Raw genomic sequence first — 17,081 nt, 5'->3', positions numbered from 1 at the left:
CTGAGAGCTATAAGCTACCTGGTAAGAAAGCGTTTCTTTAACTGGCTGACACTGTTAAGTGTTATACTTGTCAGTTTATGTTAAAGTTTCTGAGAGCAAGGCTGTTGGCTTAAAGGGACAGTCTAGTCAAAATTAAACTTTCTTGATTCAGATAGGGCATGCAATTTTAAACAACTTTCCAATTTACTTCTATTATCTAATTTGCTCAATTCTTTAGATATCCTTTGTTGAAGAAATAACAATGCACATGTGTGAGCCAATCACACAAGGCCTCTATGTGCAGCAACCAATCAGCAGCTACTGAGCATATCTAGATATGCTTTTCAGCAAGTGATATCAAGAGAATGAAGCAAATTAGATAATAGAAGTAAATTAGAAAGGTGTTTAAAATGACATGCTCTTTCTAAATCATGAAAGAAAAAAATTGGCTTTCATGTCCCTTTAAGTAGTTTTAAAAAATATCAGACACCAATATCCCATTAGGACTGTAGTATCTGCACTGCTTACAGGCCCTCACAACATCTTTATAGAAAGGATAAACTTTAACCCTTTCAGAGTCATTCAGGCAAAACGGTTTATAAACTCCATTACATATACCTAATACAAATTACGCTGTTTTCAGTGCAGGGTACCTTAAATTTGCTGTTATTTTCATATGCATAGGTTTTTCTTTCAGAGTAATTAGAGAAAAAAACAAAGAGATCTGTAAGGTGGAAATGATTGAAAAATGTCAAATATGCCCATGGAACGCCCATGATCAGCTCATTTGATGAAAAAACAATAATTAGACTTTGAATTTGTACATATATAAGTACAAATTTCTATATATTTTTTTTTCACAGTATACTTAAATTATGATTTACGATGTGCACATTTTATACGATTTATTTCTGTGTAATTTGCATACAAATTTGATATTTTTGATGAAATACAAATTTTGGTGAGCAATTATGTTATGAGTTTTGATGCACCTTAATAAATATATTTTTTTCCTGAGTATTTTTGTGTAAATGGTTTAATAATTCATTTTTTTTCATTTTTAAATTACGATTCCCATTGTGCACTTTTATAATATATGCATCTCCTTCCTGTATGAAAAGGATAAAGACGCCCTGTAGGCTGTTGTCAGGGTAAAAAGTGTCTTTAGATAATTCCACTAGGAAAATATAAGGACTGGCAAGTATTCTTATAGCAGCCATGATTGTTTTTTATAATCTGGGCCCCTAGACACAGATTTATTTATTTTTTTTAATGTTTTTTTTGTTTATTTTCAAGTATTTGTGTGTCTGAACATCTAATGATTCACGTTTGCTCACACATGGATATCCTTAAAATCTGCCTGGTCAACAGTAGACAAAAATAGATAATCCAGTATGCTGTCATATTTTCATTCTTATATAATGAAGCATCAGAATATTTGGGGCCCCTTCCAAATTATAATATTTTAAGTATATTAATATAAAAAATGTTTTTTTAAATGTATACCCAACTCACAGTAGTGCAGCTATGTTCGTTTATATTGTGAGGCCCATTGGTAGGTTGTAATTGACACAATATATTACATTACCAGTAGTACATGATTGCATAAGCTGTTGTGACAGTGAGCTCCCTTGCATTAGTATCCATTGAGACATACTGTGCAACTACATTTTCTCAGCACAAACCATGCTCAGCATGAACTTTATGACCCCACATTTTCCCACTATTCGTTCCTTGGTCAATAAACACACAACACCTAATTGGGAGAGAAAAGGCTGCAGCTTATTTATTAAACAAACCAATAAATTAACATCTTTAACTTTTCAACAATATTTACAATCCATCTCAGTGCTTGCTCTTATCTTCTCATAAGCCCCCACCCCTTCCAGGGCTGGGCGTTCCTCACATTCCTTTGCTTACACCCCCCATAACTGCCACCATATTCCATTAGGCGTAAGCCTCAACAGAAACTAGCAAGCACTTCCTCCTGCGCTGCGACATCACCTAGTTACCGTTCAGGGAGGGAGGGCGGGACACACCTCCTACCGTGCTGCTCCAGAAAGGCACCTGTGACCTCACTTCCAGTGCTGGGACTTATCAAAGTTCCCCAACCCCACCCCCCTGGAATAATCCACTCTTGGGGGGGAAGTGGGGTCACAGGTGCCCTTCTTCCATTTTGTCATCCGGGGCCTTTTCTTGACCCCACATTTTCCCACTATTCGTTCCTTGGTCAATATACACACAACACCTAATTGGGAGAGAAAAGGCCGCAGCTTATTTATTAAACAAACCAATAAATTAACATCTTTATTTAACTTTTCAACAATATTTACAATCCATCTCAGTGCTTGCTCTTATCTTCTCATAAGCCCCCACCCCTTCCAGGGCTGGACGTTCCTCACATTCCTTTGCTTACACCCCCCATAACTGCCACCATATTCCATTAGGCGTAAGCCTCAACAGAAACTAGCAAGCACTTCCTCCACAACTCGCTCCCTAGTGAGTACCGCCAACCAAAGCTAAGGCCTTTTCAATCCCCTCCCGAAGAGTAAAATTAAATAAATGTAACCCTACTTCATTGAGGTGCACTCCATCCTTTAGGTAAAAACATTTACCCGACTCCCCCTCAAACTCTACGTGGCGTAAACCAACACCCCCCAGCCCCTTTACGTACCCAGATATAGTTCTATTGACCTTCCGTCTGGAAGCCTCCAGTTTTTTTGCGTCCCACGCCGATCTCCATACTACCCTACTCTCAATCTCCGACCATACCAGAACCATACCCGGAAACAGCTGACCCAATCTATCGAAACTTATTTTTATGTTCTCAATTAATTCCTTCTGTGGCATACATCCCAAGTCGTTTCCGCCAGAGTGAACCACCAATACCTTTGGGGGGCAGAAAAGCCTGGCATGCTCAACCACCGTGCCCACCACTTGCGACCATTTCATCCCCCGAATCCCAAACCATCTGATGAAAAGCTGGTCCCTGTCAAAACCCAACTGGGTCCCGTCTGGCTTCACTGCTGCTGCCTTCCTCACCCAGTACACATAGGAATGTCCTACGAACCAACACTTCCCCGGCTCTGTCAAACAAATTAAAACGTTATCAGTTCCCCCCGTTTCGGGGCACCAAACCCGGTCTCACATACCCCCGAAATCGCTCTGATCTCCATCTCCCAATCCTCCTAATCACCGAAGCCTCCAACCCCAAATTAGCCGCCTCCGTCGCCGCACCTATCCTGAACGAATGCGAACCAAACTCCAGGCCCCCAATGCCCATTAATCCCAATACCCTCCGCATTATTGCCACAAACTGAAAACGCGACAATGACGTCCCGTCCGCATGAACCAACAACGGGCCTGCTACAGTACCGGCCACCTCAAGGTATTCCCTCACAGCCCTGGGCAACATTCCCTGCCAATTGTCTGCAACACCACTACTGATCCTCTACCCTCTTGGTCCGTCTTAGACCTCCTGACCCATAGCTCGACTACCCCTTCTGTCACCACTACGTCCTGCCTACGCATTCCACTCACATCCCACCGGTTTTTTCCCAACAGCTCCGACACCCTGAACACTCCAAAGAAAGCCAGTACAAAAGCGGTCCTGAACAACATCTCCTCATACCTTGATGAACACACCCTACTTAGCTCCGCCACCAACCCCTGCAGAATCGCAAACGTAACTGGCCTCCTACCATCCGTTCGGAATCACTTTCTACACATCCCTCTGACTGCCATCCGGGTCACAAAATTTTTTGTAAGATCCTCCATACCCAGCAATCAAAAAAGGAATGCCATTGCTGCCATCCTTTTCCGCACTTCAGAGGGCGATAGCCCTTCCCTCTCCCAGGAACCCACCCAGCTCATCCATAACAAGAATTCACTCCTCCTGCACCCTTGATACTGCCCCTCCTGCAGCACCCGCTCCCACATCCTCCACACTCGGGTGTAAGCCCTCCATGTGTTAGGGGCCAATGCCCTTCTGATTAATCTTAACATTCCTGGCAACCCAGGTACCACAAGTCCTCGGGACATGCGATTCTATCCTGCTCCACTTCCGGGGCCACTTCTCGGAACCTGTCCCACTGAAATCGTGACAAAGCGTCAGCAATAACGTTAAACCGACCCGGGACATGCACTGCCCTGAAAGATATGTTGCATCTCAGGCACTCCAATACAAACACCCTTATGAGCCTTATCACCGCTGGCGAGTTTGCCGTTAAACGGTTGATTGCCCATACCACTCCCTGGTTGTCAGAATGGAAACAAACCCTTTTGTTGCCCAGCTGTTCCGGCCAAATCTTTAATGCCACAACCAATGGGAATAATTCCAAGAAAGTCAGGTTCTTGGTCAAACCCCACTCGGACCATACTTCGGGCCACCTGCCCGCACATCACTGGCTGTTCAAGTAGGCCCCAAAACCGTGAGCTCCTGCAGCGTCTGTGAATAAGCACAGCTGGTCGTCCGACCAGCCCATTTCCTGCATGATCACTTGCCCATTGAACTCCTCCAAGAAAGTTCGCCAGACTTTCAAGTCCTCTTTGACCTCCACCGTCAACCTGACATGGTGTCTTGGGTCAGAAACTCCAGTTGTCAGTAATGACAAACGTCTGCAGAATATTCGGCCAATGGGAATTATCCTGCAGGCAAAATTCAACTTTCCCAATAAAGATTGAATATCCCTGAGGGTAGCTTTTGTCCTCGCCAGCATCCTGCCGATCACCGTTTCGAGGTCAGACACCTTGTCCTCCGGTAACCTGTACTCCATCTTAATGGAATCCATTTGGATTCCCAAAAAACTCAATGACGTTGTGGGCCCCTCTGATTTATCTGCGGCCACCGGGATACCAAAATACCCCGCCACCTGCCCAAAAGCCTGAACCAAACGATCACATACCGCCGAACCGGCCGGACCGACAAACAGGAAATAATCCAGGTAATGTACCATAGAAGAAAACCCCGCCGTCTGCTTCACTACCCACTCGACGAAGGAACTGAACCTCTCGAAATAGGAACATGAAATTGAACATCCCATCGGGAGGCATAGATCCACAAAAAAGGCTCCGTCCATTCTGCATCCCAACAGATGATGACACCTTGGATGAACCGGGAGCAGACGGAAAGCAGACTCAACATCAGCTTTCGCCATTAAAGCCCCATAACCCGCCGCTCTCACTAACCCCACCGCCTTGTCGAACGACGCATATTTTACCGCAACCAATTCCGGATCAATGCCGTCATTGACCGACAGTCCTTTAGGGTAAGACAGGTGGTGGATCATGCGGAATTGACCCGGGGCCTTTTTAGGGACCACCCCCAACGGTGATACCCTTAGGTCCGTGAATGGGGGTTCCACAAATGGACCCACCATTCTAAACAATCGAACCTCTTTCTCAATTTTTTCTCTTAGAACCCCCGGGTGTTCCCTAGCTGACTTTAAATTACCCGGGACACCCTCCATCCGTTCTTCCCTATATGGAATCATAAAGCCTGAGCTAAAACCCGTAAGTAGCAGCTCGGCATCCTCCGCGCGTCCGCGCTTATTGGCGTAAGCCTCTAACCATTGGGCCATCTTTTTGACCCTTACCGGTGTCCGTGCCCGCTGGACCCATGTCCCCTGACCGGGTCCCTTGCTTACCCTTCTTGAAGCATTTCGCGAAAGGGTGTACACCCCCGCACCCCGAACACTTGTGCTTGTATTTGCACGAGGCCCCAAACTTACATTGCCCGTCGTTGAACTGGAAACATACTCCTTTTCTGAGGGCTGATCCAGTCCCTCCAGTGCCTCCGCTCCCAGCCGTTTGCCCATAGCCCTGAATGGAATGACTACCCCTCAAGGGGGTCATAATCTCGAGCCAAATGCTCAGATCTCTGTCGCCCCACCGCATCTCCGGACGAACCGCCAAACGCTGCCTAAAGCCCTCATCGTACCGCCACCAAGCCATTCCCCCGTAGGTCCTGTACGCACTGGAAATTTTGTCGTAATAACAAAACAAGGGAGCCCCCTGATCCGGGAACTTCTCGCATGTGACACTTGCCAAGATGCCGAAGGCACATGACCAATTACTAAAAGTCTTTGGTAATTTGCGCCAGCGCTTTTTCTGTTCCTCCTCCTCCTTTTTCCCTTTTTCCTTTTCATCCTCCTTTACCTCTAAAACATGCTCCAGAGGCAACAGGGAGAAAATCTCTATATACTCCCGTTTCCCAATCTTTTCGCTCAATTCACTGGTTAAGTGAATCCCTAAAGGGCCGATCGAACAGAGACATGGTCTCCGCAGCGCCCCTTCTGGCACCCTAACTACCTCTCCCCCACTGCTCGCCAAGGTTTCCGCGCTTGCCGCCGCTACTTGCAACCCTGCCACAGCCGGGGTAAGCCCTGGCGTGGCCCACGCCGCCGCCACCGAGGTCCCCCCACCTGGGATTTCCAAAGACGCAAGTAAAGCTTTAAACCTGAAACCAACGCTTCCCTCTCACCAGGCACAGCCACATTCACACCTGGTGCCCCACCAGCCATCTCACCTGCTGGCTGCTGCACCGTTCCTGTGCGTTCCTCTCGTACTGGCCTTGCTTCTGTGCGCTCCTCCTGTACCGGCCTTGCTTCTGTGGGCTCCTCTCGAACCGGCCTTGCATTATCCCTGTGGCCTCTGCCCCTGCCTTCTTCCTCCCTTCCTCTGCTCACGTCCAGTCTCCTCCGAACCGTCTCCCTCCCGGCAGGAGATCTCCCTCTGCCGTACCTGCTCTGGTCCCGACTCCTATCCACTCTGGCCCAAGTGGGCGATGCCAATGATCCGCCTCCTCTTGTCCTCCTTCGCGGCGACCTAGACCTCCTGCCTCCTCCTGTGGTTGCCATCCTGTCCAGCTGCATAACTCCACGATCTGTCCTACCTCCTGCTACTGGTGCCTGTAACTTAGATATAGCTATAACTTCTCTCCCCTCAGAAGCCCCCCTAACCCTCCCCTCTGAGACCCCGTCCCCTGCCCCCCCCCACTCCGTTGAGGAGACAATAGCTGTAAGATCTGCGCCAAGGTGGACAGATCTCCTACCTGACTCGCCATTCTTGGTCCTGCTGAGGTGCCTTCTAAGGGATCCTCCTCCTCATCCGCGAAGTCACCACTGGCGTTGAGCTTGAGTGGTGGCTCCGTAAACCTGTCCTGCTGTGCTGGGATGACTCCTTCAGAGGTGTCCAGAGCCTCCTCTCTCAGCTCTCCCCCGGTCCCACCTGCAATACACAACAAATCGTCAACACTGTCCATACCTGGAATGAACACACACACCCCTTCATTTCGACTCCATTCATTCCCTTTTTTTTTTTTTTTTTTTTGGGCAACAATGCCCCCAACTGTAGAGACCCCCGCTACCTGCCCCTAAGACCGCAACCAACCACCCGCCCTCCTCAGCAAACTAAACCCCCCCCAACTTCGCTGACCTTTTAATGCTGATACAATCCCACCCCTCATCAGAAAGAGCACCCAAGCAGTATTTGAACTTGCAACCTTGCGAGTCTGCAGCTGGCATGCTAACCCCTAAGCTACAACAGCAGGCATTGCCCCCCCAGATCCAAACCCCGCCCAGATCTGCCTGCCCCAATCTAGAGGGGGGCAATGACTAAATCCTGAAACCCAATTACCTCCGGCCCTAAGTTTGGTCAAATGAACAACAGGACCCATCCCATTCTTGTTTTTACAGTTCATACCCGGGTTTTGCTTATTTCCTATTGTTTCTTTTTTTTTTATGGCACGGCGCAAAAGTAGTACCGTCCTGAAAAAAACCCCTAGTTGCCTCCAGCCCGCCATGTGAAACCGCGCGGGGCCCTATCGGCACCCCCTTCCCCCTGCAGCCTCATCCCCGGCCAACCCCAATATAACATTAATGTCCCCTCATTCCTGCGCGTGCCTCTATGCCCCCTAGCTTTATCATAACCCGCGACGAAACAAGGCCCCCCCCCCCGGCCGTGGTCACACATGTCCCCGGGCTCATCACGCCCATTCCCCAGGGCCCTCACCGACTCTGCCTTATTCCCGGCATCACTCCCTCCCCCCCCCCCCCCGGCCTTTTTGGGCACCACACTGTCATCTCTAACATTATTTCTATTTTTTTTTTTTTTTTTTTTTTAAGTATAGGGATTCAAACCATAAACCTACAGGTACTAAACCATATGCTAAACACTAAGCTATTTGCTTAACACCCGCTAACTGGCCTTGCCTTTCTGCCCCCCTTTTTTTTTTTTTTTTTTTTTACTTCTAGTGTCATCATCTGCGATAGCTCAGCTGTTAGGCCCCCATACTTTGATAACTCAGCCACTTACCTGACTCCCGAGCTCTTCTCCCGGTCCGTCCTGATCTGCCGCATCCTCTCGTTTTCCGAGGCTCCGCCCATTGACATGCCATGATGATGTCAGACCTCAGCGCCGCCCGCGACTGGGCCTCCGTTCCCGCTCCGGACCGTTGACCTTCGCCGCTCTCCAGCCTCGCCTGCTCCTGTGGACCTGCCGGCTGACTCCTCTCCCGAGCAGATCTTCTCCTGCCGACCTCCGGGCTCAAGCGTTCCGGTGGCCTCGACCTCCTGGCCGGCCGTCTTCCGCTCCTGACTGCTGCCTCCAACATCGGACCTGCTGTGGCTGCCTCCCCAGCCGTGGATAACTGCTGCCGGATCCATCCTTCACCATTCCTCCTTGCCGCCGACAGCAACTCCTGCAACAAGGCCTCCATCTTCAGGTAAGTCAGTGCAACACACCTCCTACCGTGCTGCTCCAGAAAGGCACCTGTGACCTCACTTCCAGTGCTGGGACTTATCAAAGTTCCCCAACCCCACCCCACTGGAATAATCCACTCTTGGGGGGAAGTGGGGTCACAGGTGCCCTTCTTCCATTTTGTCATCCGGGGCCTTTTCTGTACCATCTTTTTGCTTTGGTAAAATTCATTATGAAGTCAAAAGATTTATTGGCGGATTTCATAAAATTTCACTAGTTTGTGGGTTGTTTAGGAGTTTGAGTATTGTTTCCAATTTGGTGCGAAGTATTACATCAAATTTGGTATGAAATGCAGTGGGACTTGTATTACATGCGTTAAACATGGAAGGAAGTTAGCTATAGTATGCAATGTATTTATAGACATTACCTGTCATCAAAACTACTTTTGAAAATGAATCTGTCCTGTGAAATTAAATGTGATTATATTAATAATATTATTTAACATATTTTTTAGATACTGAACACTCGTCTTTGTTGTCTGTGTGATTTAGAAAGAGTATACAATTGTAATCTTCTTTCTAATTTACATAAATATGTAATAAGCTTCATTCTCTTGCAGCATCTAACATAACCTTTCTGGGTTTTCAGAGTCCCAATGATTTCTATGGCATTCGCAGCCTCAAGGGTGGCAGTTTGAACGATAGGTATGCTGCGGTGGAAAAGACGCGAGCGTACCTGTTGAATGTTTGATAAATTGGGAAGAGGGTCAAATAGAATCGATCTGCGTCGGATTGAGATCGCGAGAGCGTATATTACGTCACACATTTTAACATTTGACGATGTTGATGCTTTGTTAATTATGGCGGATTCAATTTGTGTTAAATATGACGTGAGATTCAAGCGGATTCCATCGTATTATCAGTTGAAGCTTTGATAAATCGGCCCCAATGTGTAAATAACAATATTTCATGTAATCTAGGTCATATTTACATGTCATAATACAACTTATATCTCCAACCTAAAGGTGGTTTTATACAATTTGTTTTACTTTTGTATACATAGTACCAACAGAGTACAGAAATGTAATCAGAAATGTAATAGTTGTCATTTAAATAATCTTTGTTTGTTTTTCTTTTCTTTTTTTTGTTGTGAAATGCAAAAGATGCAGGCAGGGAAGATTGTGACTTACTAGCGGGGGGGAAATTGTAACTTTTAATAATTTTACTTTAAAAAAAATATGAATGAAGAAGTTTGGATTTATGAATAATTCAAGATTTTGAATTATGAGACGTGAGAATTTGTTCCTGTAATAATTAATTAACATTTACAAAATCAGTTTTCAGAATCTTGAATCATTATGCAAAAAATACTTAAACAGCTAATGAAGAGTTAAAAAAGCGTTGCTTTAGAACGTTATTTTTAACGCCAAGATCCACACCTATCTCAGCACTAACACAGGTGCCAAGCACAGAGCATACCTACTAATCATCAGCACCCATGTGTGAACAGTGTGCATGCACACCATGCCAATAAAGCATTAAAAAAAAATCTAAATCATTCCCAACATATTATTGTCTTTCATGTCCTTGGGTGTAGGAATAAAGTCCTGGAAATAACAACAGTATGAGGTATATAATGAATATGTTCATTGTATGTCATGTGTAACCATATAGTCATCTATCTTCATTGAAACTCTCACTTAAACATAGAATAGTGCATGATTTATCTACACTCATCTCCAAGGGCTTTAATGAAGAAGAAGAAGGAGAAGAAAGAAAATATAAGCTGTTCAGCTAGACTAAAATCCAATCCAATATTCAGTTCTTAATAATCTTTTCACATATATTGGGGCCTATCTATCAAGCTCCGAACAGAGCTTAACGGCCCGTGTTTTTGGCGAGTCTGAAGACTCACCAGAAACACTGGCCATCAAGCTCCATTCCAAGTTATGGAGCAGCGGTCACAAAGACCGCTGCTCCATAACCCTTTCCATCTGCTCTAAGCAGGCGGACAGGAATCGCCGGAAATCAACCCGATCGAGTACGATCGAGGTTGATTAACACCCACTGCTGGCGGCTGATTGGCTGCAAGTCTGCAGGGGGCTGTGTTGCACCAACAGCTCTTGTGAGCTGCTGGTGCAATGCTGAGTATGGAGAGCGTATTGCTCTCCGCATTCAGCAATGTCTGTCGGACCTGATCCACACTGTCGGATCAGGTCCAACATACATTTGATAAATAGGCCCCCATTAAGTCAACAGAGTTATCTTCACAAAGGACAATAATTGCTATCAAGATCTAAAATTGTTTTTAGAGAATTTGGTTATTGGAAATCTTTGCTTTGATTATGAAGATTTTTTAGGTTGTCATACTGAAATATTTCCCCAGACACAACTTTTTTTTCAAAGAGCTAAGTACAGCCTCTATGATTATGTTTTAATTATATAGTAAGAAATCTGTGCTGACTATGGGTTGACTAGCAATAGCTATCATGAAAAAGTTGGAAAATTAAAGTATGCATTGCTTACTGATGATTTTTTAAAGTATCGCAGGTTCCAAATCACTGCTGATGTCCAAGTTATGAATATGTTGTATGTAGCTTAGTTATTATTTTTAACTCTTTTTTTTATCATTGAGATGAGAAGATTTGTAAAGGTTTTGAAAATTATTTTTATTCTCAATTTTTTGCTACTGAAAGGTGTGTTGTAACACTGGGAAGACTAAAGACTGGTGGTTCATTTTGCGCTCTCTCTCACTCCACCTCTCTTTTGCTCTCTCTCTCCCCCCTCTCTTTTGCTCTCTCTCTCCCCCCTTTATTTTGCTCTCTCTCCCCCTTTCTTTTGTGCTCTCTCCCCCTCTCTTTTGTGCTCTCTCCCCCTCTCTTTTGCGCTCTCTCTTGCTCCACCTCCATTTTGCTCTCTCTCTCCCTCCTCTCTTTTGCTCTCTATCTCCCCCCTCTCTTTTGCTCCCTCTCTCCCCCTCTCTTTTGCTTTCTCTCCCCCTCTCTTTTGCACTCTCTCCCCCTCTTTTGCGCTCTCTCGCCTCTCTTTTATGCTCTCTCCCCCCTCTCTTTTGTGTTCTCTCTCTCTTTTGCGCTCTCTCTCCCCCTCTCTTTTGCGCTCTCTCTCCCCCTCTATTTTGTGCTCTCTCTCTCTCCCCCTCTCTTTTGTACTCTCTCTCTCTCTCTCCCTCTTCTTTGCGCTCTCTCTCCCCCTCTTTTTAGTGCTCTCTCCCCCTCTCTTTTGCGCTCTCTCTCCCCTCTCTTTTGCTCTGTCTCTCTCCCCTTTTTTTGCTCTCTCTCCATCCCTCTTTTTTGCTCTCTCTCCCCCTCTCTTTTTCTCTCTCTCTCCCCCTCTCTCCCCCCCTCTCTTTTGCTCTGTCTCTCTCCCCTCTCTTTTGCTCTCTCTCTCTCTCCATCCCTCTCTATTGCTCTCTATCCTCCACTCTCTATTGCTCTCTCCCCCCTCTCTTTTTCTCTCTCTCCCCCTCTCTTTTTCTTTCTCTCCATATTGCTCTCTCTCCCCCCTCTATTTTGCTCTCTCTCCCTCTCTCTTTTTCTCTCTTTTCCATCTATTTGCTCTTTCCCCTCTCTTTTGCTCTCTCTCCCCCCCCCCCTCTCTTTTGCTCTTTCCCCTCTCTTTTGCTCTCTCTCCATCCCTCTCTTTTGCTCTCTCTCTTCCCCTCTCTTTTGCTCTCTCTCCCCCTCTCTTCTTTTGCTCTCTCTCCTCCCTCTCTTTTGCTCTCTCTATTTCCCCCTCTTATTTTCTCTCTCCCCCTCTCTTTTGCTCTCTCTCCCCACTCTCTTTTGCACTCTCTCTCTCTCCCCCTCTCTTTTTCTCTCTCTTTAGCTCTTTCCTATCTCTTTTTGTCTCTCCACCTCTCTTTCTATTTCTCTCCCCTCTCTCTCGTGCCGACCATGCCCAGCCACGCCCCCGCCACACCCCCAACCATGCCCGGTCACGCCCGGTCATGCCCACACTCCCGCCGGCCACACCCATGCTCCCGCCCGGCCATGACCACTTTCGCCCCACCGCCGCAAACAGCAATTAACCAGAGGTCAGACTTAGCACAATTAACCAGAGGTCAGACTTAGCACAGTTAACCAGAGGTCAAAGTTAGCACAATTAACCAGAGGTCAGACTTAGCACAGTTAACCAGAGGTCAGAGTTAGCACAATTAACCAGAGGTCAGACTTAGCACAGTTAACCAGAGGTCAGACTTAGCACAATTAACCAGAGGTCAGACTTAGCACAGTTAACCAGAGGTCAGACTTAGCACAATTAACCAGAGGTCAGACTTAGCACAGTTAACCAGAGGTCAGACTTAGCACAATTAACCAGAGGTCAGACTTAGCACAGTTAACCAGAGGTCAGACTTAGCACAATTAACCAGAGGTCAGACTTAGCACAGTTAACCAGAGGTCAGACTTAGCACAATTAACCAGAGGTCAGACTTAGCATAGTTAACCAGAGGTCAGACTTAGCACAGTTAACCAGAGGTCAGACTTAGCACAATTAACCAGAGGTCAGACTTAGCACAGTTAACCAGAGGTCAGACTTAGCACAGTTAACCAGAGGTCAGACTTAGCACAATTAACCAGAGGTCAGACTTAGCACAATTAACCAGAGGTCAGACTTAGCATAGTTAACCAGAGGTCAGACTTAGCACAATTAACCAGAGGTCAGACTTAGCATAGTTAACCAGAGGTCAGATAAGTGTTAATTTTTTTTTAATAAAACACTGCACAAAGCAGTTATAAGGGGTTAAAATGAGGGGATGTGGGGTGTTTGAAGAAAAAAAAATGACACTGAAAGTGCCTTTACATAGAGGTAAATGGGGGACTGTGTTTTTACTATAAATATATACAGTATGTATTTGCTCATATAGATGTATGTGTTATATGTGTATATAACCATATAAACACATAAATATATATGTATATATTCATATATTATTTTATTTTGCTGCCCAATACTGCATGAATTTCCCCCTGCGCTGCGCTAGGTACTTTGCTGTGTCTCAAGGCATGAGCGCAAGGCTCCCATCAGAGCCTATGGAAACGCGTTCTTGTGAGCGCAAGACTTCCTGGCAATGCGAACACTTGGTTGCATTCACATAAAGCCTATCTTGTAATATCAGCACACATTTGCGTACTATGGATTATTTTGAATATTTGTAGAATTTAACATGGTTTCAATATTTTTTTGCATGCTTCGGGTTTACGCTTGTGCACAAACTTTTTACTTTCAACTTTGTACCTGACATGCAAAAAGCCTCAATCTAGTGAAGTTAAAGGGACAGTCTAGTTCAAAAAAAACTTTCATGATTCAGATAGGGCATGTAATTTTAAACAATTTTCCAATTTATTTTTATCACCAATTTTTCTTTGTTCTCTTGGTATTCTTAGTTGAAAGCTTAACCTAGGAGGTTCATATGCTAATTTCTTAGACCTTGAAGGCCGCCTCTTAAGAATGCATTTTAACAGGTTTTTCACCACTAGAGGGTGTTAGTTCATGTTTTTAATATAGATAACACTGTGCTTGTGCACATGAAGTTACCTGGGAGCCATCACTGATGGGCTAAACTGCAAGTCTGTCAAAAGAACTGAAATAAAGGGGCAGTCTGCAGAGGCTTAAATACAAGATAACCACAGAGGGAAAAAATATATAAATATAACTGTGTTGGTTATGCAAAACTAGGGAATGGGTAAAAAAAGGTTATCTGTCTTTTAAAACAATAACAATTCTGGTGTAGACTGTCCCTTTAACTCATGAGTGGGAGCACTAAATAGCACTCCACTCTTAATCTAGCCCTTAACCATTATTAATTATAATTTTTACGTTATAAATTAAAGATTTTCCTTGATCAGAAATGTCATTTACTTCCAAGATTTGCATTAGAACAACACAATAAAAAAACTAATCTTTTTGATTGCTTCAAGTTATATCTTACTTATATTTTGTATTTTCTTTTCTCTTATAGATTCTAATTGCTCATATTTCAAGTTTTTTACTACAGGAGAAAACGCACGTATTTTTCAACGTGTCACACACAAGGGTAAGCCTTTTTTTCCTTACATTTATTTCTAGTGGAATTGAAATATTAATGACATGAAACATTTATTGATGCCTAATTAATGTTTTATGTTTAGCATGTTATTCAAAATCATAATAAATGTCACGCACATAAAAATTTAACATGTACTGAAATGAATGCTTTTCAAAACTGATGTAACATTTTGTTGGGTTTCTAAATAATTCATTAAATAATGAACTCTGAAATAGTATGTGTCAAGACTTTAAATTTATACTAATGGTTAATAAGGGTGACATGAAATGTGTGCATTGTTGAGGTTCCCTTAAAATAGCATCTATTGATGAAATAAGATGTCAATAGATCAGAATGAGTCTCAAGAGATAGCTAGTGCACAGCAGAATTGACCTGCTAATTTGTCACCATATCATATTACAACAACAGTCACTAACTAGCTCTGAATGAGTTTGCCGTCTTTGCAAAGTAAAAGTCAAATGTAGAACATTTTCTTCTAGGGAGCTAGCATGATCTAAACACGTGTTTGAAGAACATTCGACTCTCTTTTATCACCATTCCAAACATTACTTCTCACCAAATAATCAGCTCTCATACAATAATAGTGTATTGAGTATTTGCACATTTGAATTGATTTACTAAATGCTTTGTTAATTTAGAGGCACTAACTTTAAAATATATATTTTTTAAAGGATTTTAAAAGGATTATAATTGTAAAAAAAAAATACTGCAGTGCAGCAGCAGTGGTTGCACTAACGGCAGTGTTAAGTTACAATTTGTATTTGTTTTTTTATATTTAACAAGAACATAAGCTCACTCTGTCATGATTCATAAAGAGCATACAATTTTAACAAAGTTTCTATTGTCAAATTTGCTTTGTTCTCAAGTTATTCTTTTTTGGTATTTAGCTTGCACATGTCCAGAGCACAACATGACAAGAAACAGTGTTGCCAGTGCTCTTGCTAATTGATATCATTCTTGCAAAAATGATGCAGACACATGCACACTCCTGATTTACCTTCCTGCTTTTTAACAAAGGATATCGAGAAAACTAAAAATGTGATAATAGAAGTATCTTGGAAAGCTGTTTAACATTGCATGATCTAACTGAATCATGAAAGAAAAATGTGGGATTTTATATAGAATGATATATTTTCCATTAGAAAACTCTATCAAATGATTTATCTAACAAAGGGATTTATCTAACAAAGGGATTTATCTAACGAAGGGACACTAAACCAACATTTTTTTCTTTCACGATTCAGATAGAGCATGCAATTTTAAGAAACTTTCTAATTTACTCTTATCAATTTTTCTTTGTTCTCTTGCTATCTTTATTTAAAAAGCAGGAATATAAAGCCTAGGAGCCGGCCCATTTTTGGTTCAGAACCTGGGTTATGCTTGCTTATTGGTTTCCTAAATGTAGCCACCAATAAGTAAGCGCTATCCAGGATGCTGAACCTAAATGGGCTGGCTCCTAAGCTTCACATTCCTGCTTTTTAAATAAAGATAGCAAAAGAACAAAAAAAATTGATAATAGGAGTAAATTAGAAAGTTGCTTAAAATTGCACGCTCTATCTGAATCACAAAAGAAAAAAATGTGGGTTTAGTGTCCCTTTAATGGTGAATGTTGTAGAATAAAAAACATTAGATAAAATTTTCTAAAGGATTGTGATTAACCCTATGGTTATCTAGCTGCTGGGCTTAATAACTGTGGTGTAGAGTGTAGGGGGTGAAGCTGATACCAAAATAGCTATTGGACAGCTCTGATAAATCACTTTTGGAGCATTATTGGCTGGGGGAGTTGAGTATCATGACCTTTGTACACTGAACTGCGTCATTGATTCTGCCTAATGAAAGTTGAAAGTGCTCAGAAACAATCATTATTTTAGCTGCATTACCCCACTGTGGCTCCCACCACATGGGGATATAAATGAGGGTCATATAAAAGCGCTAAGATAAAGGTTTTTTACACATCACAACTTAATTTTGACTCTTTAAATTGTTTTTATATTTATACATTCTAAAGAGGGTTATGCACTGCAAATCAAATATTTTTACCCCAGGACATACTTGAAAACGAGAGAAATCTTAATGTATCCTTCCTGGTAAAATATTTTATAAATAAATAAATAAATCTAATTGTGCACTTCATATAACATTTATATTCGTTTGTTTTGATCATTCAAAAATGTTGTCACGCTGTTTTATGTATATTTTAAAATTTTTGTGACTTATTTTAGTGTGACCGTTTTTTTAAATGACTACTGCATTCAATGCCAAAATGTACATAAAACTGAATATAAACCATTAAATAACTAACATTTTAAAAAGATTGTATTTCTTCATATTTGTTTGTT

At 43.3% G+C, this 17,081-nt stretch overlaps 1 protein-coding gene across 1 annotated transcript in view; it reads left to right on the top strand.

Annotated features, from left to right (window-relative positions):
• CACNG6 (calcium voltage-gated channel auxiliary subunit gamma 6) overlaps positions 1–17,081 on the top strand; it is a 203,597-nt gene that overhangs the window by 164,101 nt on the left and 22,415 nt on the right. The window contains exon 2 of the mRNA XM_053690661.1: positions 14,656–14,730. Within this exon, the coding sequence (XP_053546636.1) occupies positions 14,656–14,730 (75 nt within the window). The remainder of the gene's footprint in view (positions 1–14,655; positions 14,731–17,081) is intronic.

Source organism: Bombina bombina, chromosome 8, assembly GCF_027579735.1.
Source record: "Bombina bombina isolate aBomBom1 chromosome 8, aBomBom1.pri, whole genome shotgun sequence".
Classification (NCBI taxonomy): Eukaryota; Metazoa; Chordata; class Amphibia; order Anura; family Bombinatoridae; genus Bombina; species Bombina bombina.
This window is presented reverse-complemented; position numbering and strand designations above follow the sequence as displayed.